We start from the raw sequence: 14,046 nt of genomic DNA, 5'->3' as shown, positions 1-14,046 counted from the left end.
TTCATTTATATATTCTTTATGCAACTGCACTATGAAAAAGTAAAAAAGTATCAGTCGGCTTTGCCGACAGAGATATGTATACCCCAGCCTATGTGCATTGGAACTTTCATCTACGGACAGATCGAATGTATTTAGGGTCTTTCCAGAAATTTGTGTCATTTTTTAGACATTTGAACTTGCCGACAAAGTGTGGATTAGGATTAATCGTGCGGAGGAGGGTATCGTTCGACATAGTGCATTACGTAAGTGGATCTTATTTTGAGAGTCATAGCTTTTCGATAGATATCGCGCCCACTACTTATTTTAGTGGGTTATCGTACAATTTTTGGACCAGTATGCCAGGAAGAATGGACTTGTTCACGGAAAACATAATATGACTGTAAACAGGACCACAAAGAATATCATCGATATACATTTCCAAAGGATCTCCGAACAGACCCTAAACTGCACTTGGACACAAATGTTGTTGTTGGACCGACATGGGCCATTTTAGAAGTTAAACTAAGTTTGGACAAAATATGACGAAAGCCAAATTTTGGACCAAATCGGTTTATCCGTTCGAGAGTTATCGTGCACACCAGCCAGACAGTCGGACGGACATTGCTAAATCGACTCCAAATTGTCTGAAACACATTTGTCCAAACATACTTGGGGTCTAAAACCATTATTTCGATGAGGCACATTTTGCCCGTATGAAAGTGTATATGGTAATATTCAAAAACGTTTTTCAATCGTTGAAGTTGAGGTTCCCCTTTTATTAAGTCGCGAACTGTTAATATATTTTATAAAATATGAATATATTTATATTAATTGAAGTGTTTTAGCCACGATCTCATAATATGGACCATAACAAATAATTTTCGTGGAAGCTGCGTTAGTGGTAATATAATATAATAATATAAATCGGAAAAATGTGTTGAAGTAAACATGTTTTTTTGTGTTCTTTTTTATTTCTGGCCAAACCACGCAAATTCGAACCTGTGCTCAAAGAATGAACTAAACAATACCCCTTGGGCAACATGGTTCTAGTGTATGACTTTTGGATATATACACTGCATCCCCCTAAAATCGATGCCGACATTTTTAAGTTTTGATTTCAGTGTTTTTCGATTTTTTTTATAATTAGAGGGTGCAACTAGATAATAATCCAAACTAGTTTATAGGATTGTAGAACTCGCGATTCCACGTCGTTCGATGTATATCTCATGAGTGTGCTCCGTACAGCTTCCTAGTAATAGGAGTCCAATGGCGAAAATTTGGTGCGTAAATTTTCTGAAAAAACCTATTTTTTGGCTTTAAAATTTACAACTGTCGTATAGGTACCCCTGAATCCCGCGTGATTTTAGTTTTTTTACGTGCCGGATCTAATGAGCTCTTCCGCGGTCGAATCCATCTACTAAAACGCCGGATATAGATACCTTGAAAGTAGGAAAATCTGCAAAAATATATTTTGACAATTCCGCGAATTGAACCGCGATTTTCTTTGATTATTTTTACATAAATGTAATCCTTTATACGCGATTATTATATTTGCCAAAAAGGTGTGTCACAAATTACAAAGATTCAGGAGTAATATTGCTATTTATCCCAAAATAGAATGCGGTGGCACATCCGCAGTTCTTGACGAATCTGTCTAAAATAATTTATATTGACGTATTTTTAATAGGGGGCTATTGAAATCGGATGCACCTTATAATCATATGCACATCGCGTAATTTTTGCCCACTTGAAGGTTTTTTGAATAGTAAGATGCAACTGATGGCACACTTTGGCCGCTGAATGAAACATGGGAAAATCCATGCATATTGATAGACATGGACTCCCTGTATCCGAAAAGCACATGCACCTCAACTGATTTAAACGGATTCGCGAATTACACGCTTTTTAACTTTTGTGTTTTTTCTTTGATTGTGATTTCAATATTACTCTGTACTTCTTATTTCTATTGCTTATCACAGAAAGCAAATATACTTTCATGACTAATTACTTTTCTCGTAGAGGTTTAAGCAAAATACTTCAGGATTTGGATCGAAATTTAGCGAAATAATAGAATAACTCCCAACATTTATTTTTTAAATTTTTCGTATTTAACCAAAAATATATTTTTGAAATAATTTCCAACAATAAGTTTCCGTTCTTTGTTGTTGCTGTAATATGCAAGTTATAAACGCGATCTTTATAATTTTGGTCTCACATTTTTCTATGCGTTGTCTAGATTCTGTACGTATTTTTAAATTATTTTTTTTAGAGATTTTTTGGACTCTGAGTTAAAATAAATAAAATTTACCCCAAGATTTCTTCAATATTGTTTGATTTTCCGCGAAAATAAAAATAAATTTAGCAACTATTTTAGCATTTACGGATAGATATCAAATGCTGCTAACGATTCATATATACATGTTCTTATTACAACACAATAGGAATTTTTAAATATTTTTTCTTTACAATGAATGTTTCAGTTTTTTCGACCTTTTTATTGTTAATAAAAGAAGAGTTTTTTCGAGCTTGAGGCCTTTGTTGTTTTATTTATTTATTTAATTTCCAATATTTCGAAATTCTGTGAATTTCATCTTCAGGGAAATGTTCTACAAGTAAAATAAAATAAATAAAGTACGACTTAAAACTGTGATATAATTATTAAGTCGTACTTTATTTATTTTATTTTACTTGTAGAACATTTCCCTGAAGATGAAATTCACAGAATTTCGAAATATTGGAAATTAAATAAATAAATAAAACAACAAAGGCCTCAAGCTCGAAAAAACTCTTCTTTTATTTTTTTCTTTACAAGAGAGTAAAACCGCATATAACTTTTGAGTGCAGCATCCAATTTTGTGAACGCGAACAGATTTCAAACCACGATTTTTTTTCGTAACCCATGTACCAAAAATTTGAAGATACTTTCAAAGCACTTACACTGACAAGGAAATTTTGTCGGCAGTGAAGTTGTTAGGTATTATTGTATTGGTATTTTTCGAACTGTCACTTGCATGTGTAAACGGGGGGTAAGAGTAGTTACGGTCCAGTTGCATGAATTCATATTAGGTTCGGTCTAATGTAGTTTTTCAAAAAAAAAAAAAAAATAAAACGTTGAAGATTCTTACTGTAGACATAGCAGGCCTTTGACTATATAAACTAGGTTTGTTTCGATTCGATCTGCTATTTGATGGAGTTTTAAACTGAACATTAAATCGTTTTGAATTTTTAACGCATATTACTAAGGTTTCCGATTAGAAAAATATATTATTTGGTAGAAGATAATACACTTCCAAAAAGGGACAAAATTTATGACAAACAAAAAACATTGATTTTATTTAAAGAACATTTAAAGATTTTTGCAAAAAGTGTTGCAAATTTTGAGGTATTCAAGTATTTTTTTTATCATGGTATCCGCATATTTTTTACATAAATTACATAGTTTTTTACTTTTTGCTATATTTCAGGATATATTTCTGTCGGCAAAATCAACTTATAATTAATAATTTCGACTGTGATATTGGAGAAAACAATTTGCTTCTGAAAACAATATTTGATAAAATTAGTAATTTTTTACAAAAAAGCATGCCGTAAATAATTGATGAATTTTAGTGGAACAAAATGAGATAGACAGGAAGTGATAGGCCCCAACAGAAATATTCACAAAATGTTGTCAACTTCTTGATAAAGTTTGCGAATAAAAGCAATGGCAAAATATTTTCAACAATTTGTTTATAGATACAAAACAAGGAGAAACAAAACTAAAACTCTAAACAAGAACAAACATGATAAATCTTCATTATAAAATTAAGAAACTTACCGATTAGCTGAATTCATGCCATCCTTCATCATGCCGCTTATTTTACGTTCTCCTGTGCGTGTATAATCGCCCTAAGAAACAAATGAGAAATTGACCAATTTTAAAAAAGTGTAAAGTAAAGAATTAAAAAAAATACCTTTAAGGCATTTGTTCCAGCATATTGACGACTTATGATATCACCATTATTGGCCCACAACACCATAAAGGGAGATTTCAAAGCTTCCGGTATGGGTGTATACGGCGGAGCCATGCCCAATTTAACCAATTGTGACTCTAATACTGCTTTACCCAATGCGGTTTGCACCACATTTGTACGATCCAAACAATCCATACAATTAACACGAAACACCGATTTTTGATTACATATCACACCACGTTGATCACGCCAATGGAAACCCATGGCACCAGCCTCTGGAGCTAAAGCCTCTACAAGTGCTGAGACATTTTCAAAATGCATGCCACGACAATAGTCATGAAAATCAAACGTTATATAGACAATACGATCGTTGTTGTATTTCAAAACATGTTTGGCATAAGCATCGCCAATAAGTTTCTCCTTGCCACTTTGTTCGACCAGATTAACTATGCATACACCATCATAGATATCAAGTTCTTTATTAAAGTGCATTTCAAATGCTTCTTGTGTCTCCTGTTCGCCTCTATCCAAACGTGGTGGAGGTCGATATTTATATCCCGGCTGGGACCAATAAATCGGAACCGAGCCACGTACTTGGGTAAAGGCCAATTGGTGATGGCGAAATGTTAGTATTTGTTCGGTTTCCACATAATTGGCACAATTCCCTGTTTCATCAACACCACGACGCTTGTAACGGGTACCAGCACGATGTCGAGACCGTCGAGAAACCAAAGCCAAATTAAAACATTCATTGCCAATGACACAAGTCTCTACTTGGACAAATCCTTGAATTATGGGTAATATCCAGGTTTTATCCTAAAAGAGACAGGAAAAATATTATATTTCAATATTTTATCTTTAGCAATCTTCATCACAACTTACATTCAATTTCATTATAGCATCCAACATGTGCATATTCCAAAAGAACCTTTCATCGGGTGTTTGCTGATCCGTGGAACCAGTGGGCAAATGACGTTGCAAATTATTGGTAATATCATGTTCAAAACAAAAATAGAAACTATCCGTATCATCGAATACTTTGTGCAACTCCTCGGTAATACGTTTCTCAATGCGCGATGGATCCTTTATACCCACCGACGACTTTACTTGATTTGATGCCAATGCCGCTGCTTGTTGTGTGGTATTTTTAATTGTTGTACCAGCACTTTTGACAGCACCCCATGTTTTATTCATCAATTGATTGCCCTCAAATAGCTTGGTTCGCGACGATGTTGTTGAGTTTGCCGAATTGGCATTTGCATTATTCGTGTTCACAATTGACGACGAAGATGTTGAAGAATTTCTAGAGTGTGTTGGTGTTGTATTGGAACTTCTTGAATGACGTGTACATGGCGTAAGATTTGTGTCCGGATCATCAGCACTTAAAATACATATTGACTTAATTTTATACACTAAATGTGGCGGATAAAGTACACCGACTGGTGTAGCCTCCTTTATTATCACAAGATGCGGTTCATAGACATTGGGTAGGGATATGACGCCCACAATACCATGCGTTATGCCGATACATTCAATATCGTCCACAGAAGAGAGATCCCATCCTATAAAAGAAAAGAAATTAGTACTAGATATTAAAAAAATATTTACACAGATAAATCGCTGTTTTTAGAGGAAGGTGCACCACTCCCATATTAAAAATGAAAAAAAAGTCACCAGTTAAAGGCATCCAGCTTATGACTGCACAAAAAACAGAAAACAGAAAAAGAAGAAATGAGAGTTCCGAAGGTATCTTTTGGAAGTTTCCAGCGTAAATAATTAGGCGTTTGTGGGATGTAATCACGAATAGTGAGCCAAATTATTCCACCCACAAATCCAATCAACACAGTCGTCACGAACAAAATTCATATGTTGAATGAATACCACTCGGGCAGGGTTTTTGGAACTTTCGGGTCATTATTTACAGTAAAACTCGGAATTACTGTAATTTTCAAAAGTGTATGAAGGAGTATGTATGGCTCTGAGCAGGGACTGTTCTATGTTCGCAACCACTGAAGGATGTTGTTGCAGGACGCGATTGACGTCATATGTGTTAACAGCTTGCAGTACTGCGCGAGTATGAATAGTTTTCAGCGAGACAGCAAGTGACGCTCGGCTGATGTCCGTTGATATGGAATCTTGGATGTCGAAGCTGTAATGCCGAATAGCCTTCCGGATTTGCCTATAGTGGTTGGGATGTAATGGCTAACGACATGCCAGAAGAAACTGTCGAGTGAGCGTTATGTTGCTGCACTGACAGCATCTTTACCTCCAGATACAGATATCTGGACACATCCGGTAGCGGATGTGTAGTACCTGATATGGCTTTTAGTACCTTATTTGGATTCAACTGCGACAGCATATTTCGAGGAGGTTTGGCGATTGTCGAATATCATTCCGATGACCAATATACACCTTATCCCCTTTGTCCACAGCCAGGGTGGCGAGTTAGACATTCATTTTATCCTCCAGCGCATTGATGCATACTCCGATGGTCATGATGGTGCAGTCATCGGCGTAAGTCACCAGTTTTAGGCTGTCTAAAGGGCAATGGACATTTGAGATGTAAAACATAAAAAACAAGGGTGATATTACACCTCCTTGGGGTACGCCCTGTTTAACTTTTCGACTCTCGGTCTTCTTTCCTCCGAATTCCACATGTTGCATAAACATTTTTCATCGTACTAGGAAATGTGAAGTTCAAAATGCCGCCAAACAACACTGCATGTCAAATACCTTTGACCAGTCTAGGGCTACGACTATCGTTCTTTTGGCTGGTCTTGTTTGATTTAAGTCGTGTGAAATCCTGTTGACAATATCTGTGATGGCGGACGATGTTCAGCCCTGTTAGGTAGCTGTAGGGACTCCAAAACCTTGGTTGGCTGTGACAAGAGGGAGATCGGGCGATATGAATCTCCTTTGCTAGCTGGTTTGTCAGGTTTTATTAGCGGAATTAACCTCGCCATTTTTCAAATCTCTGGACTCACTGACCTATTGAACCATAGAGTCAGGATTTTTGCTAAGAAGCTTTTTGCAGCTCTGTCAATATTTTTCAGTATGGAAATGCCATCAGCTCCCAAGGCTTTAGATGGTTTAGCTTTCCTGATGACAGTGCTGATATCCTCTGTTGTCACGGTGCTCTTGAAACAATTTTAAATGGAAGGTGCTTACACCTCGGAAGTTTTTGCGGATTCTGAAACTACAATGTTTATCGCCGGAGCGCTTTTTAAATAAATCGCGATTTAGGTTGTCATTTTTTAGGGGTTGTTTAGGTTTTCACGATTTTGCTTAGAAGGCACAAGTCCTATCAAAATGGGACTAAAGAATTTTCACAGCTACAATATTTTCTTTAGCTCCATTTCGATTGGACCTGCGGTTTCCAAGCAAAATTGTGAAAACCTAAAAATCACCTAAAAATGTGAATTTTGACCGCGATTTATTTAAAAATCCCTACAGCGATTTTTTCTTGTCTTTGGATTTTTCTCATCGATGAACATTGCTGTTTCAGAATTCACAAAAACTTCCCCTGTGTAAGCGGTTTTCATCAAAAGTTAGTTAAGGCGCATCCTTCATGACATTGTTTTATAAGGGGGCGATACAGTCAGTCATTGTCCCAATTTGAACTTCTATATCTCAAAAATGATAAAAACTACGAAAATACCATGAAAGTCGATCTTGTAGAGAATTTTTATAGCTACAACATTTTCTTTAGTCCCATTTTGATGGGACTTGCGGTTTCTAAGCAAAATCGTGAAATGAACATTGTAGTTTCAGAATCCGCAAAAACTTCCAAGGTGTAAGCTCCTTCCATTTAAAATTGTTTCAAGAGCCCCGTGTTGTGAATAGGATCGGCACCCCTCTATTTAGATTTCGGGCTCTCCTTACGGCTACTCTTTTTGCCCTGTTCTGCTGAATTGAATGCGCATTAAATTACTGGAGGAAATTTAGCTCACATTTGTTGATGTTTTTCAGTATGGAACAGGGACGTAGCCAGGATTTCATTTCGGGGGGGGGCCCACCTGACCAAAATTTTTAAAGTTAAAGTTAGCGAAAATTTATTATTTAGCAATGATTTAAACTTTATTCTAGGCTTATTTTACTGATGAAATAATTTTCATTACTATTTTTTAATTAAAATGGCGTAAGATTTCTTGGCCAATTTCCCCTTGTTTCAGGCTTCAATTTTCCACTCCAGAGTATGGTCAATTTTTCAATTTCGGAAGTTCATGTGTCCAATTGTTTTTATTGTCATAAAAAAACCAACTGTCGTTATTTCCCTAAAGATATTTTGGTGTCCAATCGTAGATCTTATCACAAAGAATTTCTGAAGGCCGATAGTGGTTTTCTTGATAAAACAAATATTCTGAGCAATAGTGAAATTCTAGCACCTAATCGCGGGTATGTAAATGACAAATTCTTTTGCCCAATCGTGCATGTAAATAGACTATTTTGGCGTCCAATCGTCGGACTTCTCTTATAGAAATTCTGGTTTCCGATCGTGGATCTTCTCATAAATTGATCAGGAACTAGGAAAACTCTGGCAACCGGTCTTGAATTCTTTTAAAATGAAATTCTGGCGTCCAATCCAAGATCAATACATGTATGTTAAGATAAAAAGTATTCATTTAGGCTACGCGTGTGCTGATATTGCACTAAGCCATAAAAAAGTTCATTTCCACTACTTTAAATGTTGAAATAAAAATTTAGGCTAACATTGTGCTGAGGTTGCACTCATGCAATGAGCCACAAAAAACTTAACTTTCCAATAAACAGAAATCATCAATGGTCAATGAAATTAATAATGTCAGCATAAAGAAGTAAAATAAAATAATCAATGAAACTAATAATGTCAGCATAAATGAAGTAAATTAAAATAGTCAATGAAACTAATAATGTCAGCATAAGTGAAGTAAAATAAAATAGTATTTAAGTAATGGTAAGAAAGAAAATGATGTTCAATAAAGTAACAGCAGAGCACGGAAGTGTTTGTTTTATTTTAACTTGATTTAACTGGCGCCCAACGGAACTGAAAAAGGACCCTAACAGGCTCTAAAATGGCGTAAAAACCAATAAAGTTTATCCAGAACCCTAAAGGCTTCTAAGGACCCTAACAGGCTCCAAAACGGCGTAAAAACCAATAAAGTTTACCCAGAACCCTAAAGGCTTCTAAGGACCCTAACAGGCTCCAAAACGGCGTAAAAACCAATAAAGCTTACCCAGAACCCTACAGGCTTCTAAGTACAAACTACCAATTCATCGGCAGAAGGACCCTAAGGCTCCACAGACGTCACCAGCATTAAGCGAAGAAGAGGACCCTAAGGCTCCACAGACGTCACCAACAGTAAGCAAAGAAGAGGACCCCAGGAGGTGGTGTCCAAAACGTCCAACTTTCCATCCCCAGTATCAACGAGAAAGGACTTTTTGGAGGACGAGAATGCGAGCTGTACTTATTTTGTAAGTAGATTATTAAGACAAGTGCTAACTCTAAGAGAATATGTTGAAAGTGTCAATCAAAAAATACTAATTTACTATTAAGAAAAAAATATCTGAAGTGCAACATTTGAAAAGAGGTTGATTACTATGATTAGTGTTAAATTTTGAAAGAACATTTATTGAAAGTGTTACTCTGCTAAACTAAATTTTATATTAAGAAAAAAGTATCCAAAGTGTAAAAATTTAAGAATAAATTCATTACTAGGACTAGTGCCAATTTCGATACAAGAAAACTTATCTAGTGCGTATTTTAGAAAATTTTAATTATTATTAAAATTTCATCCGAAGTGTAATATTTGAGAAATGACTACTCCAAATCTAATCAGACCCCCAATCCTTGTATCCAATCCATCCAACATTCCCTCTAATTCCCAAGCAGACAATAAGACCGACATGGAAACTTTAGTTAGACTTTGCGTAGAACAATCCAGGGAGGCTGTTAAGAAGATGTTAAATCCTAACGGCCAAATATCAGGAATTGATCAGGGTATCGAAGATAGGCATAGGGAAAATCTTGGTGATTTAGACAAGATTCCAGACGTCGTAAAATGTTTAAGAGAATTTTCAGGAAATCCATCAGAATACAGCTCTTGGAAAAAGAGCGTGGAAAGAATTCTCAAACTTTATGAGAACTCGAAAGGAACAGCAAAATATTTCGGCATTTTAAATGTGATTAGGAATAAAATAGTAGGAAATGCCGACGCAGCACTTGAATCATACAACACCCCATTAAATTGGGATTGTATTGTACGATGCCTCACATTGCACTATGCAGATAAAAGGGACTTATCCACTTTAGAATATCAAATGACATCTCTTATACAGGGAAATACTTCAGTGCAAGAGTTTTATCAAGTCGTCTACTCACACTTGTCATTAATAATGAACAAATTATCCTGCATGGAAATGAGCAGGGAATCCCTAGACATTCTTACCCAGACATACAGGGACAAGGCTTTGGACACGTTTGTAAGGGGGTTGAAAGGGGATTTACCAAGGTTGCTAGGTATTAGAGAACCAGTAGATCTTCCACAAGCTTTACATTTGTGTTTGAAATTAGAAAACCAACAATATCGAACTCAGTATGCAAATACGCATGCCAAGGTTGACAGACCCCAAGCTCAAATCAAAAGAACTAACGCAAGTAGCGCACAAATTGCACCCCAATACATACCAAGCTATTTTTATCAGAATACCTTACAAAATCAGTTGCCAACATTATATTATAAAAACCCAACACCAACTTACCCACCAAATTTTCCTCCAAGAAACACTCAAAATTTTTTACCGAAACACACGATAAACTCCCAACAACCACACAAATTCAATAACATTGGTATGAATAACTACCAACTCGCACCTCAAAGACCCCCTAAACCTGCAAATATGCCGGAACCAATGGATGTAGATAGATCTATTCACTCAAAGGTCGTCAATTACATGAATAGACCTTCGAACCAAGACTCAAGATTCCAAGCTAAAAGACCATCAACACAGCCTGGCAATCAACCATACAAAGTTCAAAGAAATTTCAATGTAGAATCAGATGAATTTCAAGACGAGGCAGACGTTAATAACTACGAAAGTGCCATCGAAACTTACGAAGATGATGCACAGTTAGAACCTTTCAATGATTACATCGAACGATACTATGGTGCTGATGACACAGACAAGGAGGCAGAAATCGATTTCGTAGACGTTAATTTTTTAGAATAACCAACTCGTCTCTGCCATATATTGAATGCAGAACGAGTTCAGGCAAAATACTTCAATTCCTAATTGACACAGGCTCTAACAAAAATTACGTTAAACCAGAACTAGTAAAAAATCCATTGCCTAACAAAGACAAATTTATAGCAAAATCTGTCGGTGGCAGCACCCAAATCACCCATCATACATTTATAAGTTTGTTCAATAAAAAAATAAAATTCTTTATATTACCTACATTGAAATCTTTCCATGGCATACTAGGGAATGATAGTTTGAGAGAGATGAAAGCTATAATAAATACCTTTGAAAATTTCATGCTTATAAACAACCGCACAAAGGTGAAGATAAAGCAACATGCCTCAAAATCGGTAAATTCAATAGACATTAGGAATACACATATGACTAGGGAACAGATAGGAAAGCTTGACAAAATCATTGAGACCTGCAAAGGTCTATTCAGTGAACCAAATGAAAAGCTAACCTTTACAACTGCTGTGATAGGGGATATCCAAACCAAGGATGACAACCCTGTTTACTCAAAATACTATCCCTATCCTATGCACTTAAAGGATGAAGTGGAAGCTCAAATAAAAGACTTATTAGAGAATGGTATAATTCGACCTTCACGGTCACCTTACAACTCTCCAATATGGATTGTACCAAAAAAATCAGATGCTTCAGGAAAGAAAAAATACCGGTTGGTCATTGATTATCGGAAGCTAAATGACATAACAATACCAGACAAATACCCTATTCCCAACCTGAATGATATACTGCCTCAGCTTTCAAAGAGTAAATGGTTTTCGGTAATCGATCTGAAAAGTGGATTCCACCAAATTCCGCTAAAGGAGAGTGACACGAAAAAAACTGCATTTTCGGTTAACAATGGTAAATATGAATTTACCAGACTCCCTTTTGGACTGAAAAACGCATCTTCCATTTTTCAGAGAGCTTTAGATGACATTTTGAGGGAACACATAGGCAAAATATGCTTTGTCTATATAGACGACATCATAATCTTTGGTGAAGATGAGGATGAACATCTCCAAAACCTTAGGATAGTCTTCAAAACCTTAGAAAAAGCCAATTTAAAAGTCCAACTAGACAAATGTGAGTTTTTAAAAAAGGAAGTTGAATTTCTAGGCTTCTTAATATCGGAATCAGGCGTTAAAACAAATCCAGAAAGAGTAAAGGTAATAAAAAATTTCCCTTTACCAAAAACTCTCAAAGATCTTAGATCTTTTCTTGGACTTTCAAACTTCTATAGACGTTTTATAAAGGACTATGCAAAAATTGCAAAACCGTTGACATCGCTTTTGAGAGGGGACAACGGTCGAGCATCCAAGTACATTTCAAAGAAAATCAAGGTGAACCTAAATAGCGATGCAATAACTGCCTTTAATAAACTAAAAGACACTTTATCATCCGAAGATGTTCTATTAGCCTACCCCGATTTTAATAAAGAGTTTCAATTAACTACCGATGCTTCTAATTATGCAATTGGTGCTGTCTTATCTCAAGACGATAGACCAATAATTTTCTTATCTCGAACTTTACAAAAAGCAGAAGAACATTATGCAACAAATGAAAAGGAGTTACTAGCAATAGTATGGGCCTTAAAATCTCTTAGAAACTATTTATATGGTTCCGCAAAAATGAAAATATTCACTGACCATCTCCCACTGACATTTGCTCTAAACAATAAAAATTGTAATTATAAACTAAAAAGATGGAAAGCGTTTTTAGAAGATTACAAATATGAGCTAGTATACAAACCTGGAAGCTCTAATGTAGTAGCAGATGCTCTTTCAAGAATTCCCCAGGGGAATTCGCAAATTAATTCTGTGACAACAACACAACATAGCGATGAAAGTTCATCACAAAACCTAATACAATTTACAGATGCTCCCTTAAATGCTTTTAAAAACCAAATAATACTGTCTAATGATAGTCCACCATCATACAAATTTGAAATAATCTTTCCTACTTACCACAGACACACAATATTTGATCCAAATATCTCTTGTGACAATCTTAAATCTATACTAGAAAAATATCTGAATCCTTCGGTAACTAATTGCATAAAAGTAGTCGATGATAATATTTTAGGGAAAATCCAGGAAATATTTAAAGATAACTTCAGGCAATATAAAATGAAATACTCTAGAACCTTAGTGAAAGATTTAATAGATGAGGAAGAGCAAGAAAAGGAAATAATAAGGGAGCACCAACGTGCTCATAGGAATAGTGCAGAAAATAAAACTCAACTTCTGACCAGATGTTATTTCCCTCAAATGAACGCTAAAATCAAACGTATCGTAAAACTGTGCAAAGTATGTAAGGAAAACAAATACGAACGTCACCCTAACAAAATCATGCTTAAAGAGTCACCCATACCACAATTTCCAGGGCAAATAGTTCACATTGACATTTTTATCACAGAAAGGAAAACTGTACTAACTGCAATAGATAAATTTTCAAAATATGCGCAAGCAAAGATAATAGGGTCAAAAGCGACAGCAGATGTTAAGGAACCTTTAAGGGACATATTATTATCCTTTGGCACGCCTGAAATCGTTGTTATGGATAATGAAAGATCATTTAATTCTGCGTCCATAATATTCATGTTAGAGAATCAATACAATATTAAAGTCTACAAAATTCCTCCATATGCCAGTTCTGTTAATGGACAAATAGAACGATTTCATTCTACCTTAACAGAAATAATGAGATGTCTGAAATCACAAAATGTTCACACTACTTTTGACGAATTGTTGCATAAATCATTGTATGAGTATAACAATACAATCCACTCTACCATACAAAGAAAACCTGTAGAAGCATTCTTTTATAGGAAAGTTTCTTCAAACCCACTGGATCTTGAAAGGGACAGAATAGAAATTATCGAAAAGCT

General features: G+C 35.6%; 1 protein-coding gene across 6 annotated transcripts in view; it reads right to left on the bottom strand.

Moving 5' to 3' along the window:
- The window catches only part of sp3 (phosphatidylinositide phosphatase spermathreecae), a 110,503-nt gene that overhangs the window by 75,571 nt on the left and 20,886 nt on the right, over positions 1-14,046 (bottom strand). For all 6 annotated transcript variants that reach the window (XR_012409020.1, XR_012409019.1, XM_073960632.1 and 3 more), the window contains exons 2-4: positions 4,815-5,494; positions 3,933-4,748; positions 3,797-3,867 (exon numbers count right to left, since the gene is read on the bottom strand). Coding sequence is in view for 4 of the 6 variants with exons in the window: in XM_073960632.1 (XP_073816733.1) it covers positions 3,797-3,867; positions 3,933-4,748; positions 4,815-5,494 (1,567 nt within the window). In the remaining 2 variants the exon portion in view is untranslated. The remainder of the gene's footprint in view (positions 1-3,796; positions 3,868-3,932; positions 4,749-4,814; positions 5,495-14,046) is intronic.

The sequence above is a fragment of the Musca autumnalis genome, unplaced genomic scaffold (assembly GCF_047663935.1).
Source record: "Musca autumnalis isolate F117 unplaced genomic scaffold, ASM4766393v1 scaffold_1, whole genome shotgun sequence".
Taxonomy (NCBI): domain Eukaryota; kingdom Metazoa; phylum Arthropoda; class Insecta; order Diptera; family Muscidae; genus Musca; species Musca autumnalis.
Note: the sequence above shows the minus strand (reverse complement) of the source record. Positions and strands in the feature narration are given on the sequence as shown.